Consider the following 20,013-nt stretch of genomic DNA (forward strand, 5'->3'; position numbering starts at 1 on the left):
ATATACATAGGCTCTGGTGAACGGTAATGAGGTTGTATGTCATTTATGCTTTCCTTGTTATTTTGGGTATAGGGGAGGGTCACTGGTTTTCCCCCCAGGTGTTCAGGGAGGGTTTAGGTCAACTATATTTTGCTGAAGGGAGGGCCATCCATTTTCATTTCAGAGAGGTCCGATTTTCTCCGTGTAACCCATAATGTTCACTCCCTTACCATGTTGTCACGCCCTGACCTTAGAGAGCCTTTTCATTCTCTATTTTGGTTAGGTCAGGGTGTGACTAGGGTGGGTCCTCTAGTTTGTGTATGTCTATGTTGGCCTGGTATGGTTCCCAATCAGAGGCAGCTGTCTATTGTTGTCTCTGATTGGGGATCATATTTAGGTAGCCTTTTTTCCACCTGTTGTGTGTGGGATCTTGATTTTGCGTAGTTGCTTTTTAGCCCTCCAAAGATGCACGTTTCAGTGGTTACACTTTCTTGTTTTGTTGCTGGTTATCATGAAATAAAACGATTAACCTACTGCATCTTGGTCCGACCATTCTTACAACGACAAGCGTTACACATGTGATTCTATGTTGAGCAGCGAACTTCTGTGTGTAAACAAACAACGTGCATGTCGACCACACCGGTCACACCGCGTGTGCGAGCGTTGCAAAATAAATGTACACATACATGTTATTCAATCATTGCACCCACACTGCTCTCCCCGCATCAAGGGGCTTCAACATAGCCCGATGTTAAAATAGAACTTGGTTCTATTTGTGACGCTTCACGCGCTGCAAGTCCCGCCTCTCCCATCTCCTCATTGGTTTTTAGAAGTATATACAGTGGGGAGAACAAGTATTTGATACACTGGCGATTTTGCAGGTTTTTAGTCATAGGTACACTTCAACTGTGAGAGACGGAATCTAAAACAAAAATCCAGAAAACCGGGCCTCCTGGGTGGCGCAGTGGTTAAGGGCGCTGTACTGCAGCGCCAGCTGTGCCACCAGAGACTCTCTCTCTCTCTCTCTCTCTCTCTCTCTCTCTCTCTCTCTCTCTCTCTATCAATCTCTCTCACTTCCTCTGCATATTTCCTGTCATTTTATTAATTAAGACCTCATTTTAAGAACACAGTGCATGGGATTACATTTTAATTATGAATTATGTCTTTTAAAATAAGTACCCTGACAGGGACATTGATACTGGAATATGGTTTGGTTGTAATATAAAGAAGCTCTTATTCAGCTTAAATGTTTTTTTTTTGCATGTTTGTGTCCTATCTATTTGAGTGTATGGTCGGTCCTCTGTTCCTAAATACCTGGAAAATACCTAAAAGCAATTGATGAGGCCTTGACGTACATGACAGCAATACTGGGTGAAGGGAGCCCCCTTGTGGACTGTATGGGAATTAGAACCGGAAGAGGAAAATAGACTTATCTTGCCATAACAGGTTGAATAGATTTTTAGGTCAATTGCCTATAGAGAGACGTCTTTTTGTGGGCTGTTACTCCTCCATGGTTCGTTGGACAAAGTCTATGGGGAAATGAATGGAGTTTTCGAGGGTTTTTGGACCGACTGTTTGCTCATTGCTGTTGCTCTAAGATGGCAACTGGACGCAAATGCGCTTGTGCCAATTGAATCTCAACAAGGAAACAGTCGTTGGTGGAATGTGGTTAATGTTTATTGAAAAAGTAGTGGATTTCAGCAAACAAAGAAAAGGCACGCAACTACAAAGGACAAACATACAAAAATGGGGCGATTTCTAATTCACTTTTCTTTTTTTTAAAGTATTGACTTTTGGCGAGTGAATAGTAGTCGGAACAAGATTCCACAAAGTCTTGTCTAAGCACCACTCAGTTGGTTCATCAGAAACTTCCTTCACCATGGAGAGGAGTTGGCAGTAGATTATAGACCTAACACAGCTAAGATAATTACCGATTAACAGATTTAAACACATGCAGGTTACTGCATCTTACCCTCATGGATCATAAATTAAATTAGATAACAGAATTGGAAGTATCTGTGATATTTTTCCCTACATTATATTTATGTTGTTACTCACAACATCGCTTTGTGTCCCTCGTCCATTGGTTCAAGAGGTCTGCATTCTAACTGTGTTATCATTGGTTCAAGAGGTCTGCATTCTAACTGTGTTATCATTGGTTCAAGAGGTCTGCATTCTAACTGTGTTATCATTGGTTCAAGAGGTCTGCATTCTAACTGTGTTATCATTGGTTCAAGAGGTCTGCATTCTAACTGTGTTATCATTGGTTCAAGAGGTCTGCATTCTAACTGTGTTATCATTGGTTCAAGAGGTCTGCATTCTAACTGTGTTATCATTGGTTCAAGAGGTCTGCATTCTAACTGTGTTATCATTGGTTCAAGCCAGTGAGGTATATCATTAAGTTCAGGCACTGCTGCATTCTAACTGGTTATCATTGGTTAACATCCCTCAACCCGATTGGGACAGAGGTCTGCATTCTAACTTGTGCCATCCTGAAAGAGCCTCTCAGAGTGACAAAGACCCCATTCACCGGTTAACATTGAGTTCAAGACGTCTGCCACATCAAGTATTATCATTGGTTCAAGATGGTGTTTAGGCCTATCTGTTTCAAGAGGTCTGCATTCATTAACAACACAGCTCATTCTAAATGTTATCATTGGTTCAACATATGATTCAAGTCTGGTGGTGGATGTCCTAATCTCGCCTGACAGAGTAGAGACAAAGAGACTGTAGGCCGAACTGAAATGTTTTCCTGAGACTGGGCCGACTGGTTTTTTCCCCCTCATAGCACAGGGAGGTAGCAGGTGTGAGGAAGGAGGACCTTAACTTTTGTCCTTGTCATCCTAGCCCAGGTGAAAGAGATCATTATTCTGAGTTCAACGGAGAGGAGAATGTGACAGGGCAGTGGACGTTAACGTTCTAGAACTTCTGGAGTCAATGACAAAGGGTGCATGATTAAGTTAATGGATATAAGGACTGGAAGTTTCATGGAGCTAACTCAGTGGGCAACTCAGTGGATAACAGGGGGTCGTTCTACCTTTCACAGACCCGGCAAACTGTGTTATCATTGGTTCAAGAGCAGTCTGTGTCGTTATCATTGGTTCAAAACATTTCGAGTGGCTGTTCTGAGAACATCCTGCTCGTGGGTGTGTTTCACCGCTTTCGTCTGTGGACTCTTTCTCCTCCTCGGAGTGTGTTTTCTCAATCTCTTTGACCCACGACTCCAACCCTTCCCTCTCACTGGAGTGGAGCCCAGAGATGTCACCCTTCTGTTGTGGACGCACCCCTTCGGCCGTTACCGCAGACTGCCGGACTGTGAGGCGCGCTTTGGGATCCGTGGGTGCGTACTGACCGACGACCGACGCATGTACCCTGGGGCTGACGCCATCATCATGCACCACCGTGAGATAGTGACCAACGCCACGACGCTCCCGTCTGACCCACGACCCCGTGGCCAGAAGTGGATCTGGATGAATTTTGAGTCCCCGTCTCACACTCGAGGCCTGTGGCAGTTCGAGGGCTTGTTCAACCTCACCATGACCTACCGTGCAGATTCAGACATCTTCCTCCCCTACGGCTATCTGGTGACCCGCCTTCACCCTCACGCCAACGCCGCCCACACACGCCCCCGACGGCCCCACCTACTGGCCTGGGTCATCAGTAACTGGTCGGAGTCGCAGGCCAGGGCGTGGCGTTCTAGAACCTGGAGTCGGCTGGTTAACTACGTTGACGTGGATGTGTTGGGCGTGCAGGCGTGCCACTGCCAGAGGACAGCACTGTGGTGCGCACGGTGGCGTTATCCCTGTTTTATCTGGCGTTGGAGAACTCCCAGCACCCCGACTACATCACCGAGAAGCTGTGGAACTCCTTACTGGCCGGGCCGTTCCTGTAGTTCTCGGGCCGCCGCATGCACCACCGGAAAACCAACGCCAACGCTTCCTCCCCCATGATGCCTTCATTCATGTGGACGACTTCTCCTCTCCCCGCCTGCTCGCCCAATACCTGATGCTGCTGCGCCGGAGCCCCACCCTCCTGCAGAGACACCTGGCTTGGAGGAGGAGCTACAGCGTGCACCTGACCGCTTTCTGGGCGGAGCATTACTGCACAGCATGTCGCATCGTGCGGAACCACAGTCTCCGGACTGACACCATCACCAACCTTCAGCGCTGGTTTGAGTCCTGACCTCAGTGTGGAACCACAGACTCCAGACCGACACCATCACCAACCTTCAGCGCTGGTTTGAGTCCTGACCTCAGTGTGGAACCACAGACTCCAGACCGACACCATCACCAACCTTCAGCGCTGGTTTGAGTCCTGACCTCAGTGTGGAACCACAGACTCCGGACCGACACCATCACCAACCTTCAGCGCTGGTTTGAGTCCTGACCTCAGTGTGGAACCACAGACTCCGGACCGACACCATCACCAACCTTCAGCGCTGGTTTGAGTCCTGACCTCAGTGTGGAACCACAGACTCCGGACCGACACCATCACCAACTTTCAGCGCTGGTTTGAGTCCTGACCTCAGTGTGGAACCACAGACTCCGGACCGACACCATCACCAACCTTCAGCGCTGGTTTGAGTCCTGACCTCAGTGTGGAACCACAGACTCCGGACTGACACCATCACCAACCTTCAGCGCTGGTTTGAGTCCTGACCTCAGTGTGGAACGACAGACTCCGGACCGACACCATCACCAACCCTCAGCGCTAGTTTGAGTCCTGACCTCAGTGTGGATTCACAGACTCCGGACTGACACCATCACCAACCTTCAGCGCTGGTTTGAGTCCTGACCTCAGTGTGGATTCACAGACTCCGGACTGACACCATCACCAACCTTCAGCGCTGGTTTGAGTCCTGACCTCAGTGTGGATTCACAGACTCCGGACTGACACCATCACCAACCTTCAGCGCTGGTTTGAGTCCTGACATCTGACTCCTTTTTGACCTTCCAATATGTGGTGACTACTATGAACATGATTGGTCAGATATCTAGCCACAACCCAGTCTGTAGCAGGGAATCTATAGGAACTATCTTCAACACAACACTTCATATTTATTGAACTGTGATTCTCTTGTCTGTTATTTTTGTTGTTGTTATTAGTCAGGGTTCAGTAGTGTTATGAAGTGAGTTAGACTGTATAAGAAACATAGATGTGTGGATTGTTAAGACGGGCTGCTTATGGAGGCCTTAAACAACCTTAGACTTAAGGACGGGACAGTGGGATGGGTTCAGCATCATGGCCATGTTAACCCCAGTAGCCTTGATACTGACATTACCAGGTGACCAGCTGCTACTTATCCAACACCACTAGACATGGGCAATGTCAACCCCAGGATAAACTACAACACCGACCCCCGGGGCTCCTGTTCCACCTCCAAAGACACCCCCACACACACCCACACCCACACACACACACACACACACACACACACACACACACACACACACACACACACACACACACACACACACACACACACACACACACACACACACACACACAGAGCTCCCTCCACCTCTATGATCCCTCTCATATACATTGTACAGGCTATATTTACATCAAATGCCCATGTCTTTCTTACCTTACTTGTCTGATTGGTTCAGTTGTTTCAGTCCAAGGTGTTTCACACTTTTCCATGTTTTTTTTGTCCCACTACATGTGAACATTCTAATGTATGTTTGCAATTGCAACAAATTAAACTTGAACTTGACCTGCTTAAGCAAGTTTTGCCTCCAAAGTAGTCACTCTTACATAGTCACTCTTACACAGTCACTCTTACACAGTCACTCTTACACAGTCACTCTTACATAGTCACTCTTACATAGTGCCACGCATAATCAATTTGGTGTCGCTTTGTCTTCAAACATAGACCGAACCCATTATTGGACTTTATTTAAAGGCCTATCCCATTGCTGGACTTTATTTAAAGGCCTATCCCATTGTTGGTATTTATTTAAAGGCCTATCCCATTGCTGGACTTTATTTAAAGGCCTATCCCATTGTTGGCATTTATTTAAAGGCCTATCCCTTGTTGCCATTTATTTAAAGGCCTATCCCTTGTTGGTATTTATTTAAAGGCCTATCCCTTGTTGGTATTTATTTAAACGCCTATCCCTTGTTGGTATTTATTTAAAGGCCTATCCCTTGTTGGTATTTATTTAAAGGTCCATTTATTTAAAGGCCTATGTTTGGTCTGCAGTTGAGTGAGGCTAGTTCCTGCTGTGTCCCATGGTCTGGACTGTACATCTCTGGCTCTGGTGGTCCATTGTGTGTGGATACGTCTCTTAATTTCTGAACATGTCTAATTTACATTTACATTTAAGTCATTTAGCAGACGCTCTTATCCAGAGCAACTTACAAATTGGTGCATTCACCTTATGACATCCAGTGGAACAGCCACTTTACAATAGTGCATCTAAATCTTTTAAAGGGGGGGGTGAGAAGGATTACTTTATCCTATCCTAGGTATTCCTTAAAGAGGTGGGGTTTCAGGTGTCTCCGGAAGGTGGTGATTGACTCCGCTGTGCTGGCGTCGTGAGGGAGTTTGTTCCACTATTGGGGGGACAGGGCAGCGAACAGTTTTGACTGGGCTGAGCGGGAACTGTACTTCCTCAGTGGTAGGGAGGCGAGCAGGCCAGAGGTGGATGAACGCAGTGCCCTTGTTTGGGTGTAGGGCCTGATCAGAGCCTGGAGGTCCTGAGGTGCCGTTCCCCTCACAGCTCCGTAGGCAAGCACCATGGTCTTGTAGCGGATGCGAGTTTCAACTGGAAGCAAGGGAGAGAGCGGAGGAGCGGGGTGACGTGAGAGAACTTGGGAAGGTTGAACACCAGACGGGCTGCGGCGTTCTGGATGAGTTGTAGGGGTTTAATGGCACAGGCAGGGAGCCCAGCCAACAGCGAGTTGCAGTAATCCAGACGGGAGATGACAAGTGCCTGGATTAGGACCTGCGCCGCTTCCTGTGTGAGGCAGGGTCGTACTCTGCAGATGTTGTAGAGCATGAACCTACAGGAACGGGCCACCGCCTTGATGTTAGTTGAGAACGACAGGGTGTTGTCCAGGATCACGCCAAGGTTCTTAGCGCTCTGGGAGGAGGACACAATGGAGTTGTCAACCGTGATGGCGAGATCATGGAACGGGCAGTCCTTCCCCGGGAGGAAGAGCAGCTCCGTCTTGCCGAGGTTCAGCTTGAGGTGGTGATCCGTCATCCACACTGATATGTCTGCCAGACATGCAGAGATGTGATTCGCCACCTGGTCATCAGAAGGGGGAAAGGAGAAGATTAATTGTGTGTCGTCTGCATAGCAATGATAGGAGAGACCATGTGAGGTTATGACAGTGCCAAGTGACTTGGTGTATAGCGAGAATAGGAGAGGGCCTAGAACAGAGCCCTGGGGGACACCAGTGGTGAGAGCGCGTGGTGAGGAGACAGATTCTCGCCACGCCACCTGGTAGGAGCGACCTGTCAGGTAGGACGCAATCCAAGCGTGGGCCGCGCCGGAGATGCCCAACTCGGAGAGGGTGGAGAGGAGGATCTGATGGTTCACAGCATCGAAGGCAGCCGATAGGTCTAGAAGGATGAGAGCAGAGGAGAGAGAGTTAGCTTTAGCAGTGCGGAGCGCCTCCGTGATACAGAGAAGAGCAGTCTCAGTTGAATGACTAGTCTTGAAACCTGACTGATTTGGATCAAGAAGGTCATTCTGAGAGAGATAGCGGGAGAGCTGGCCAAGGACGGCACGTTCAAGAGTTTTGGAGAGAAAAGAAAGAAGGGATACTGGTCTGTAGTTGTTGACATCGAAGGTATCGAGTGTAGGTTTTTTCACAAGGGGTGCAACTCTCGCTGTCTTAAAGACGGAAGGGACATAGCCAGCGGTCAGGGATGAGTTGATGAGCGAGGTGAGGTAAGGGAGAAGGTCTCCGGAAATGGTCTGGAGAAGAGAGGAGGGGATAGGGTCAAGCGGGCAGGTTGTTGGGTGGCCGGCCGTCACAAAACGCGAGATTTCATCTGGAGAGAGAGGGGAGAAAGAGGTCAGAGCACAGGGTAGGGCAGTGTGAGCAGAACCAGCGGTGCCGTTTGACTTAGCAAACGAGGATCGGATGTCGTCGACCTTCTTTTCAAAATGGTTGACGAAGTCATCTGCAGAGAGGGAGGAGGGGGGGAGGGGGAGGAGGATTCAGGAGGGAGGAGAAGGTGGCAAAGAGCTTCCTAGGGTTAGAGGCAGATGCTTGGAATTTAGAGTGGTAGAAAGTGGCTTTAGCAGCAGAGACAGAGGAGGAAAATGTAGAGAGGAGGGAGTGAAAGGATGCCAGGTCCGCAGGGAGGCGAGTTTTCCTCCATTTCCGCTCGGCTGCCCGGAGCCCTGTTCTGTGAGCTCGTAATGTGTCGTCGAGCCACGGAGCGGGAGGGGAGGACCGAGCCGGCCTGGAGGATAGGGGACATAGAGAGTCAAAGGATGCAGAAAGGGGGAGAGGAGGGTTGAGGAGGCAGAATCAGGAGATAGGTTGGAGAAGGTTTGAGCAGAGGGAAGAGATGATAGGATGGAAGAGGAGAGAGTAGCGGGGGAGAGAGAGCGAAGGTTGGGACGGCGCGATACCATCCGAGTAGGGGCAGTGTGGGAAGTGTTGGATGAGAGCGAGAGGGAAAAGGATACAAGGTAGTGGTCGGAGACTTGGAGGGGAGTTGCAATGAGGTTAGTGGAAGAACAGCATCTAGTAAAGATGAGGTCGAGCGTATTGCCTGCCTTGTGAGTAAGGGGGGAAGGTGAGAGGGTGAGGTCAAAAGAGGAGAGGAGTGGAAAGAAGGAGGCAGAGAGGAATGAGTCAACGGTAGACGTGGGGAGGTTAAAGTCACCCAGAACTGTGAGAGGTGAGCCGTCCTCAGGAAAGGAGCTTATCAAGGCATCAAGCTCATTGATGAACTCTCCGAGGGAACCTGGAGGGCGATAAATGATAAGGATGTTAAGCTTGAAAGGGCTGGTAACTGTGACAGCATGGAATTCAAAGGAGGCGATAGACAGATGGGTAAGGGGAGAAAGAGAGAATGACCACTTGGGAGAGATGAGGATCCCGGTGCCACCACCCCGCTGACCAGAAGCTCTCGGGGTGTGCGAGAACACGTGGGCGGACGAAGAGAGAGCAGTAGGAGTAGCAGTGTTATCTGTGGTGGTCCATGTTTCCGTCAGTGCCAAGAAGTCGAGGGACTGGAGGGAGGCATAGGCTGAGATGAACTCTGCCTTGTTGGCCGCAGATCGGCAGTTCCAGAGGCTACCGGAGACCTGGAACTCCACGTGGGTCGTGCGCGCTGGGACCACCAGATTAGGGTGGCCGCGGCCACGCGGTGTGGAGCGTTTGTATGGTCTGTGCAGAGAGGAGAGAACAGGGATAGACAGACACATAGTTGACAGGCTACAGAAGAGGCTACGCTAATGCAAAGGAGATTGGAATGACAAGTGGACTACACATCTCGAATGTTCAGAAAGTTAAGCTTACGTAGCAAGAATCTTATTGACTAAAATGATTAAAATTATACAGTACTGCTGAAGTAGGCTAGCTAGCAGTGGCTGCGTTGTTGACTTTGTAGGCTAGCTGGCAGTGGCTGCGTTGTTGACACTACACTAATCAAGTCGTTCCGTTGAGTGTAATAGTTTCTACAGTGCTGCTATTCGGGGGCTAGCTGGCTAGCTAGCAGTGTTGATTACGTTACGTTGCGTTAAAAGAACGACAATAGCTGGCTAGCTAACCTAGAAAGTCGCTCTAGACTACACAATTATCTTTGATACAAAGACGGCTATGTAGCTAGCTATGTAGCTAGCTACGATCAAACAAATCAAACCGTTGTACTGTGATGAAATGAAATGAAAATGTGATACTACCTGTGGAGCGAAGCGGAATGCGACCGGGTTGTTGAGTGCGGAAGTTCTATTTGGTAGACGTTGGCTAGCTGTTGGCTAGCTAGCAGTGTCTCCTACGTTAAGGACGACAACTAGCTGGCTAGCTAACCTCGGTGAATTAAGATAATCACTCTAAGACTACACACTCTAAACTACACAATTATCTTGGATACGAAGACAGCAAAGACAACTATGTAGCTAGCTAACACTACACTAATCAAGTCGTTCAGTTGAGTGTAATAGTTTCTACAGTGCTGCTATTCGGTAGACGGTGGACGTTTGCTAGCTGGCTAGCTGCTGGGCAGATAGCAGTGTAGACTACGTTAGACCGACGAAATACGATAATTACGCAATTATCTTTGATACAAAGACGGCTATGTAGCTAGCTAAGAAGAAATTGCTAAGATTAGACAAATCAAACCGTTGTACTATAATGAAATGTAATGAAATGTAATGAAAAGTTATACTACCTGCGGACCGAAGTGCGGAAGTGACCGCTCGCTCCAACCCGGAAGTTTAGATCTTATGTTTCTTAAGGAGGCTACGAAGAAGCAGGAAGCCAGCGTCAATGTGTTCAGCATGTTTCAGCAGAGACATAGTGAAAAACAGTGTGAGAGAGGGTCTACTGGTCTTTTGCTATGTAACAATTGCTAGCATAGGCCTACTGGTATTTTTGTTATGTAACAATTGCTAGCATAGGCCTACTGGTATTTTTGTTATGTAACAATTGCTAGCATAGGCCTACTGGTCTTTTGCTATGTAACAATTGCTAGCATAGGCCTACTGGTATTTTGTTATGTAACAATTGCTAGCATAGACCTACTGGTCTTTTATTATGTAACAATTGCTAGCATAGGCCTACTGGTCTTTTGTTATGTAACAATTGCTAGCATAGACCTACTGGTCTTTTGTTATGTAACAATTGCTAGCATAGGCCTACTGGTCTTTTGGTCTTTTGGACCTACTGGTCTTTTGTGTAACAATTGCTAGCATAGACCTACTGGTCTTTTGTTATGTAACAATTGCTAGCATAGGCCTACTGGTCTTTTGTAATAACAAGGGGAGTCTGGGAGCCTCAATAAATATTGTATTTGTAGTTGAACAAGTCCTTGCATGTATAGATGTTGTTTTACCTGACTTGAACACTGGTGACTTGACTCAACATGACTTGCTCTTAGAATGCACGATTTGGGACTTGACTCGAGTCTTGACCGGTTCTACTTGGGACTCGACACGGACCTTGTGACTTGAGACTTGCTTGTGACTCGAATAATAGTGACTTGGTCCCACCTCTGTCGCTTGATCCTCTGACTGGATGGTATACCAGCCTTTTCTCACTGCTCATTTCAGCCACCTCTGTCGTCTGATCCTCTGACTGGATGGTATACCAGCCTTTTCTCACTGCTCATTTCAGCCACCTCTGTCGTCTGATCCTCTGCCTGGATGGTAATATCAGCCTTTTCTCACTGCTCATTTCAGCCACCTCTGTCGTCTGATCCTCTGCCTGGATGGTAATATCAGCCTTTTCTCACTGCTCATTTCAGCCACCTCTGTCGTCTGATCCTCTGACTGGATGGTAATACCAGCCTTTTCTCACTGCTCATTTCAGCCACCTCTGTCGTCTGATCCTCTGACTGGATGGTATACCAGCCTTTTCTCACTGCTCATTTCAGCCACCTCTGTCGTCTGATCCTCTGCCTGGATGGTAATATCAGCCTTTTCTCACTGCTCATGGTTTCCCATGGCAGCGGGCGGGGAGCAGTAATCTGAGGGCTGTTTTCCCATGGCAGCGGGCGGGGAGCAGTAATCTGAGAGCTGGTTTCCCATCGCAGCGGGCGGGGAGCAGTAATCTGAGGGCTGGTTTGGGGTTTCAGGATGGGTTTCTGTACAGCACCTTGTGACATCAGCTGATTTAGAAAAGGGCTTTATAAATACATTTGATTGATCAAAGTGGTTAACACAATAACTGTGAAATTGATGATTTTAAGCACCATATTGACTTAGTGAACAACAACACAATACACAAAACTCTTGTGATCTCTCTAGTTGTCTCCCTCTCTCTTTCTTTAGTTATCTCCCTCTCTCCTTCTTTAGTTATCTCCCTCTCTCCTTCTTTAGTTATCTCCCCCTCTCTTTTAGTTATCTCCCTCTCTCCTTTAGTTATCTGCCTCTCTCCTTCTTTAGTTATCTCCCCCTCTCTTTTAGTTATATCCCCCTCTCCTTCTTTAGTTATCTCCCTCTCTCCTTCTTTAGTTATCTCCATCTCTCCTTTTTTAGTTATCCCCCTCTCCTTTAGTTTCTCCCCTCTCCTTCTTTAGTTATCTCCCTCTCTCCTTCTTTAGTTATCTCCATCTCTCCTTTAGTTATCTCCCTTTCTCCTTCTTTAGTTATCTCCCTCTCTCCTTCTTTGGTTATCTCCCCTCTCATTCTTTAGTTATCTCCCTCTCTCCTTCTTTAGTTATCTCCATCTCTCTTTTTTTAGTTATCCCCCTCTCCTTTAGTTTCTCCCCTCTCCTTCTTTAGTTATCTCCCTCTCTTCTTCTTTAGTTATCTCCCTCTCTCCTTCTTTAGTTATCTCCCCCTCTCTTTTAGTTATCTCCTTCTCTCCTTCCTTAGTTATCTCCCCCTCTCCGTTAGTTATCTCCCTCTATCCTACTTTAGTTATCTCCCTCTCTCCTTCTGTAGTTATCTCCCTCTCTCCTTCTTTAGTTATCACCCTCTCTCCTTCTTTAGTTATCTCCCTCTCTCCTTCTGTAGTTATCTCCCCCTCTCCTTTAATTATCTCCCTATCTCCTTCTTTAGTTATCTCCCCCTCTCCTTTAGTTATCTCCATCTCTCATTATTTAGTTATCTCCCTCTCTCCTTTAGTTATCTCCCTCTCTCCTTCTTTAGTTATCACCCTCTCTCCTTCTTTAGTTATCTCCCTCTCCTTCTTTAGTTATCTCCCCCTCTCCTTTAGTTATCTCCCTCTCTCATTCTTTAGTTATCTCCCTCTCTCCTTTAGTTATCTCCCTCTCTCCTTCTTTAGTTATCTCCCCTCTCCTTCTTTAGTTATCTCCATCTCTCCTTCTTTAGTTATCTCCATCTCTCTTTTTTTTGTTATCCCCTCTCCTTTAGTTTCTCCCCTCTCCTTCTTTAGTTATCTCCTTCTCTCCTTCCTTAGTTATCTCCCTCTCTCCTTCTTTAGTTATCTCCATCTCTCTTTTTTTGTTATCCCCTCTCCTTTAGTTTCTCCCTCTCTCCTTCTTTAGTTATCTCCTTCTCTCCTTCCTTAGTTATCTCCCCCTCTCCGTTAGTTATCTCCCTCTCTCTTTTAGTTATCTCCTTCTCTCCTTCCTTAGTTATCTCCCCCTCTCCGTTAGTTATCTCCCTCTCTCCTACTTTAGTTATCTCCCTCTCTCCTTCTGTAGTTATCTCCCCCTCTCCTTTAGTTATCTCCCTCTCTCCTTCTTTAGTTATCTCACCCTCTCCTTTAGTTATCTCCCTCTCTCATTCTTTAGTTATCTCCCTCTCTCCTTTAGTTATCTCCCTCTCTCCTTCCTTAGTTATCACCCTCTCTCATTCTTTAGTTATCTCCCTCTCTCCTATGGTCCTTCTGTAGCTCAGTTGGTAGAGCATGGCGCTTGTAACGCCAGGGTAGTGGGTTCGATCCCCGGGACCACCCATCTTTAGTTATCTATGCACACATATCTGTCTCTCGCTTTGGTTAAGCGTCCGCTAAATGGCATATATTAGTTATCTCCCTTTCTCCTTCTTTAGTTATCTCCCTCTCTCCTTCTTTAGTTATCTCCCCCTCTCCTTTAGTTATCTCCCTCTCTCCTTCTTTAGTTATCTCCCTCTCTCCTTCTTTAGTTATCTCCCCCTCTCTTTTAGTTATCTCCTTCTCTCCTTCCTTAGTTATCTCCCCCTCTCCTTTAGTTATCTCCCCCTCTCCTTCTTTAGTTATCTCCCCCTCTCCTTTAGTTATCTCCCTCTCTCATTCTTTAGTTATCTCCCTCTCTCCTTTAGTTATCTCCCTCTCTCCTTCCTTAGTTGTCACCCTCTCTCCTTCTTTAGTTATCTCCCTCTCCTTCTTTAGTTATCTCCATCTCTCCTTCTTTAGTTATCTCCATCTCTCTTTTTTTGTTATCCCCTCTCCTTTAGTTTCTCCCTCTCCTTCTTTAGTTATCTCCTTCTCTCCTTCCTTAGTTATCTCCCTCTCTCCTTCTTTAGTTATCTCCATCTCTCTTTTTTGTTATCCCCTCTCCTTTAGTTTCTCCCTCTCTCCTTCTTTAGTTATCTCCTTCTCTCCTTCCTTAGTTATCCCCCTCTCCGTTAGTTATCTCCCTCTCTCTTTTAGTTATCTCCTTCTCTCCTTCCTTAGTTATCTCCCCCTCTCCGTTAGTTATCTCCCTCTCTCCTACTTTAGTTATCTCCCTCTCTCCTTCTTAGTTATCTCCCTTTCTCCTCCTTTAGTTATCTCCCTCTCTCCTTCTTTAGTTATCTCACCCTCTCCTTTAGTTATCTCCCCTCTCATTCTTTAGTTATCTCCCTCTCTCCTTTAGTTATCTCCCTCTCTCCTTCCTTAGTTATCACCCTCTCTCATTCTTTAGTTATCTCCCTCTCTCCTCTTTGTTCCTTCTGTAGCTCAGTTTTAGTTATCATGGCGCTTGTCTCCCTTTGGGTTCGATCCCCGGGACCACCCTTCTTTAGTTATGTATCACACATGACTGTAGTCGCTCTCCTTTAGTTATCTCCGCTAAATGGCATATTTAGTTATCTCCTTTCTCCTTCTTTAGTTATCTCCCTCTCTCCTTCTTTAGTTATCTCCCCCTCTCCTTTAGTTATCTCCCTCTCTCCTTCTTTAGTTATCTCCCTCTCTCCTTCTTTAGTTATCTCCCCCTCTCTTTTAGTTATCTCCTTCTCTCCTTCCTTAGTTATCTCCCCCTCTCCTTTAGTTATCTCCCCCTCTCCTTCTTTAGTTATCTCCCCCTCTCCTTTAGTTATCTCCCTCTCTCATTCTTTAGTTATCTCCCTCTCTCCTTTAGTTATCTCCCTCTCTCCTTCCTTAGTTGTCACCCTCTCTCCTTCTTTAGTTATCTCCCTCTCCTTCTTTAGTTATCTCCCCCTCTCCTTTAGTTATCTCCCTCTCTCATTCTTTAGTTATCTCCCTCTCTCCTTTAGTTATCTCCCTTTCTCCTTCTTTAGTTATCTCCCTCTCTCCTTCTTTAGTTATCTCCCTCTCCTTCTTTAGTTATCTCCCCCTCTCCTTTAGTTATCTCCCCCTCTCCGTTAGTTATCTCCCTCCCTCCTTTAGTTATCTCCCTTTCTCCTTCTTTAGTTATCTCCCTCTCTCCTTCTTTAGTTATCTCCCCCTCTCCTTCTTTAGTTATCTCCCTCTCTCCTTCTTTAGTTATAACCATCTCTCTTTTTTAGTTATCCCCTCTCCTTCTTTAGTTATCTCCCTCTCTCCTTCTTTAGTTATCTCCCTCTCTCCTTCTTTAGTTATCTCCTTCTCTCCTTCCTTAGTTATCTCCCCCTCTCCGTTAGTTATCTCCCTCTCTCCTTTAGTTATCTCTCTCTCTCCTTCTTTAGTTATCTGCCCCTCTCCTTCTTTAGTTATCTCCCTCTCTCCTTCTTTAGTTATCTCCATCTCTCTTTTTTTTAGTTATCCCCCTCTCCTTTAGTTTCTCCCCTCTCCTTCTTTAGTTATCTCCTTCTCTCCTTCCTTAGTTATCTCCCTCTCTCCTACTTTAGTTATCTCCCTCTCTCCTTCTTTAGTTATCTCCCTCTCTCCTTCTTTAGTTATCTCCCTCTCTCCTTCTGTAGTTATCTCCGCCTCTACTTTAGTTATCTCCCTCTCTCCTTCTTTAGTTATCTCCCCCTCTCCATTAGTTATCTCCCTCTCTCCTTCTTTAGTTATCTCCATCTCTCTTTTTTTTAGTTATCCCCCTCTCCTTTAGTTTCTCCCCTCTCCTTCTTTAGTTATCTCCTTCTCTCCTTCCTTAGTTATCTCCCTCTCTCCTATTTTAGTTATCTCCCTCTCTCCTTCTTTAGTTATCTCCCTCTCTCCTTCTTTAGTTATCACCCTCTCTCCTTCTTTAGTTATCTCCCTCTCTCCTTCTGTAGTTATCTCCGCCTCTACTTTAGTTATCTCCCTCTCTCCTTCTTTAGTTATCTCCCCCTCTCTTTTTTTTAGTTATCCCCCTCTCCTTTAGTTTCTCCCCTCTCCTTCTTTAGTTATCTCCCTATCTCCTTCTTTAGTTATCTCCCTCTCTCCTTCTTTAGTTATCTCCCCCTCTCCGTTAGTTATCTCCCTCTCTCCTACTTTAGTTATCTCCCTCTCTCCTTCTGTAGTTATCTCCCTCTCTCCTTCTTTAGTTATCACCCTCTCTCCTTCTTTAGTTATCTCCCCCTCTCTTTTAGTTATTTCCTTCTCTCCTTCCTTAGTTATCTCCCCCTCTCCGTTAGTTATCTCCCTCTCTCCTACTTTAGTTATCTCCCTCTCTCCTTCTGTAGTTATCTCCCTCTCTCCTTCTGTAGTTATCTCCCTCTCTCCTTCTTTAGTTATCACCCTCTCTCCTTCTTTAGTTATCTCCCTCTCTCCTTCTGTAGTTATCTCCCCCTCTCCTTTAGTTATCTCCCTCTCTCCTTCTTTAGTTATCTCCCCCTCTCCTTTAGTTATCTCCCTCTCTCCTTCTTTAGTTATCATCCTCTCTCCTTCTTTAGTAATCTCCCTCTCTCCTTCTGTAGTTATCTCCCCCTCTCCTTTAGATATCTCCCTCTCAAATTCTTTAGTTATCTCCCTCTCTCCTTCTGTAGTTATCTCCCCCCTCCTTTAGTTATCTCCCTCTCTCATTCTTTAGTTATCTCCCCCTCTCCTTCTTTAGTTATTTCCCCCTCTCATTCTTTAGTTATCTCCCTCTCTCAGTCTTTAGTTATCTCCCTCTCTCCTTCTGTAGTTATCTCCCCCTCTCCTTTAGTTATCTCCCTCTCTCATTCTTTAGTTATCTCCCTCTCTTCTTTAGTTATCTCCCCCTCTCCTTCTTTAGTTATTTCCCTCTCTCCTTCTTTAGTTGTCTCCCTCTTTCCTTCTCGCCTTCATTTACTCTGTTGAACACACATACACAAAATGAGAGAGCTGGTTTCCCATGGCTGCGGGCAGGGAGCAGAAATCTGAGGGCTGGTTTCCCATGGGAGCGGGCGGGGAGCAGTAATCTGAGAGCTGGTTTCCCATGGCAGCGGGCGGGGAGCAGTAATCTGAGAGCTGGTTTCCCATGGCAGCGGACGGGGAGCAGTAATCTGAGAGCTGGTTTCCCATGGCAGCGGGCGGGGAGCAGTAATCTGAGAGATGGTTTCCCATGGCAGCGTGCGGGGAGCAGTAATCTGAGAGCTGGTTTCCCATGGCAGAGGGCGGGGAGCAGTAATCTGAGAGCTGGTTTCCCATGGCAGAGGGCGGGGAGCAGTAATTTGAGAGCTGGTTTCCCATGGCAGCGGGCGGGGAGCAGTAATCTGAGAGCTGGTTTCTCCCATGGCAGCGGGCTCCCTCTCCTCTTTAGTTAGCAGTGATCTGAGAGCTGGTTTCCCATGGCAGCGGGCGGGGAGCAGTGATCTGAGAGCTGGTTTCCCATGGCAGCGGGCGGGGAGCAGTAATCTGAGAGCTGGTTTCCCATGGCAGCGGGCGGGGAGCAGTGATCTGAGAGCTGGTTTCCCATGGCAGCGGGCGGGGAGCAGTAATCTGAGAGCTGGTTTCCCATGGCAGCGGGCGGGGAGCAGTAATCTGAGAGCTGATTTCCCATGGCAGCGGGCGGGGAACAGTGATCTGAGAGCTGGTTTCCCATGGCAGCGGACGGGAGCAGTGATCTGGGAGGTGGTTTCCCATGGCTTTTAGTTAGCAGTGATCTGAGAGCTGGTTTCCCATGGCAGCGGACGGGGAGCAGTGATCTGGGAGGTGGTTTCCCATGGCAGCGGGCGGGTAGCAGTAATCTGAGAGCTGGTTTCCCATGGTAGTTATCGGGGAGCAGTAATCTGAGAGCTGGTTTCCCATGGCAGCGGGCGGGGAGCAGTGATCTGAGAGCTGGTTTCCCATGGCAGCGGGCGGGAGCAGTGATCTGAGAGCTGGTTTCCCATGGCAGCGGGCGGGGAGCAGTTATCTGAGAGCTGATTTCCCATGGCTTCTTTAGTTATCAGTGATCTGAGAGCTGGTTTCCCATCCAGCGGACGGGGAGCAGTGATCTGGGAGGTGGTTTCCCATGGCTCGGGCTTTAGCAGTGATCTGAGAGCTGGTTTCCCATCTCCGGGGAGCAGTGATCTGGGAGGTGGTTTCCCATGGCAGCGGGCGGGGAGCAGTAATCTGAGAGCTGGTTTCCCATGGCAGCGGGCTGGGGAGCAGTAATCAAAATGAGAGAGCTGGTTTCCCATGGCAGCGGGCAGGGAGCAGTGATCTGAGAGCTGGTTTCCCATGGAGCGGGCGGGGAGCAGTGATCTGAGAGCTGGTTTCCCATGGCAGCGGGCGGGGAGTAGTGATCTGGGAGGTGGTTTCCCATGGCAGCGGGCGGGGAGCAGTAATCTGAGAGCTGGTTTCCCATGGCAGCGGGCGGGGAGCAGTAATCTGAGAGCTGGTTTCCCATGGCAGCGGGCAGGAGCAGTAATCTGAGAGCTGGTTTCCCATGGCAGCGGACGGGGAGCAGTGATCTGAGAGCTGGTTTCCCATGGCAGCGGGCGGGGAGCAGTGATCTGGGAGGTGGTTTCCCATGGCAGCGGGCGGGGAGCAGTAATCTGAGAGCTGGTTTCCCATGGCAGCGGGCGGGGAGCAGTGATCTGAGAGCTGGTTTCCCATGGCAGCGGGCGGGGAGCAGTGATCTGAGAGCTGGTTTCCCATGGCAGCGGGCGGGGAGCAGTGATCTGGGAGCTGGTTTCCCATGGCAGCGGGCGGGGAGCAGTGATCTGAGAGCTGGTTTCCCATGGCAGCGGGCGGGGAGCAGTGATCTGGGAGCTGGTTTCCCATGGCAGCGGGCGGGGAGCAGTGATCTGAGAGCTGGTTTCCCATGGCAGCGGGCGGGGAGCAGTAATCTGAGAGCTGGTTTCCCATGGCAGCGGGCGGGGAGCAGTTATCTGAGAGCTGGTTTCCCATGGCAGCGGGCGGGGAGCAGTAATCTGAGGGCTGGTTTCCCATGGCAGCGGGCGGGGAGCAGTAATCTGAGGGCTGGTTTCCCATGGCAGCGGGCGGGGAGCAGTAATCTGAGGGCTGGTTTCCCATGGCTGTATCCCACTGCCCCATGGACCTCCACTCTGGACCTATGATGGATCCTGTGATTGCAATAATCCATCTTGCTGTCAGATGAAAAGAAAGCGAAAATCACACACAGTCTCCCTCCCTCCCTCCCATGTGTCCACCAAACAAGCTACCATGTTGTGTACTGAGCCAACACATGGACCACAGGCCCACTGTGTGTGTGTGTGTGTGTGTGTGTGTGTGTGTGTGTGTGTGTGTGTGTGTGTGTGTGTGTGTGTGTGTGTGTGTGTGTGTGTGTGTGTGTGTGTGTGTGTGTGTGTGTGTGTGTGTGTGTGTGTGTGTGTGTGTGTGTGTGTGTGTGTGTGTGTGTGTGCAGTGCATTATCAGTCACTAAGGTATACACAGGGAGATCTGTGAGATCTCATGAATGATTAAATGGACTGCAGCATTTCCCCAGTGGCCTGACTGCTAGTCTCATATCAACATTCACTAGAGAGGAACAACAAGAGAGATAGATCGGACATGAAAGAATAATAAATACATAGCCATACACTGACAGAGATGATCAACACATAGTCCCAGTGTCATACACTGACAGAGATGATCAACACATAGTCCCAGTGTCATACACTGACAGAGATGATCAACACATAGTCCCAGTGTCATACACTGACAGAGATGATCAACACATAGTCCTAGTGTCATACACTGACAGAGATGATCAACACATAGTCCCAGTGTCATACACTGACAGAGATGATCAACACATAGTCCCAGTGTCATACACTGACAGAGATGATCAACACATAGTCCCAGTGTCATACACTGACAGAGATGATCAACACATAGTCCCCCAGTGTCATACAGTGCCATACACTGACTGACAGAGATGATCAACACATAGTCCCAGTGTCATACACTGACAGA

General features: G+C 47.9%; 1 protein-coding gene across 1 annotated transcript; it reads left to right on the forward strand.

Moving 5' to 3' along the window:
• The first annotated feature begins 606 nt into the window (after positions 1-606).
• On the forward strand, positions 607-4,161 carry LOC123993840 (alpha-(1,3)-fucosyltransferase 4-like). Its single transcript, XM_046296305.1, is given in 4 exon segments — positions 607-655; positions 3,226-3,723; positions 3,726-3,857; positions 3,860-4,161. Coding segments are annotated over 4 exon segments (981 nt in total).
• The last annotated feature ends 15,852 nt before the right edge of the window (positions 4,162-20,013 follow it).

This window comes from Oncorhynchus gorbuscha, linkage group LG13 (assembly GCF_021184085.1).
Source record: "Oncorhynchus gorbuscha isolate QuinsamMale2020 ecotype Even-year linkage group LG13, OgorEven_v1.0, whole genome shotgun sequence".
Classification (NCBI taxonomy): domain Eukaryota; kingdom Metazoa; phylum Chordata; class Actinopteri; order Salmoniformes; family Salmonidae; genus Oncorhynchus; species Oncorhynchus gorbuscha.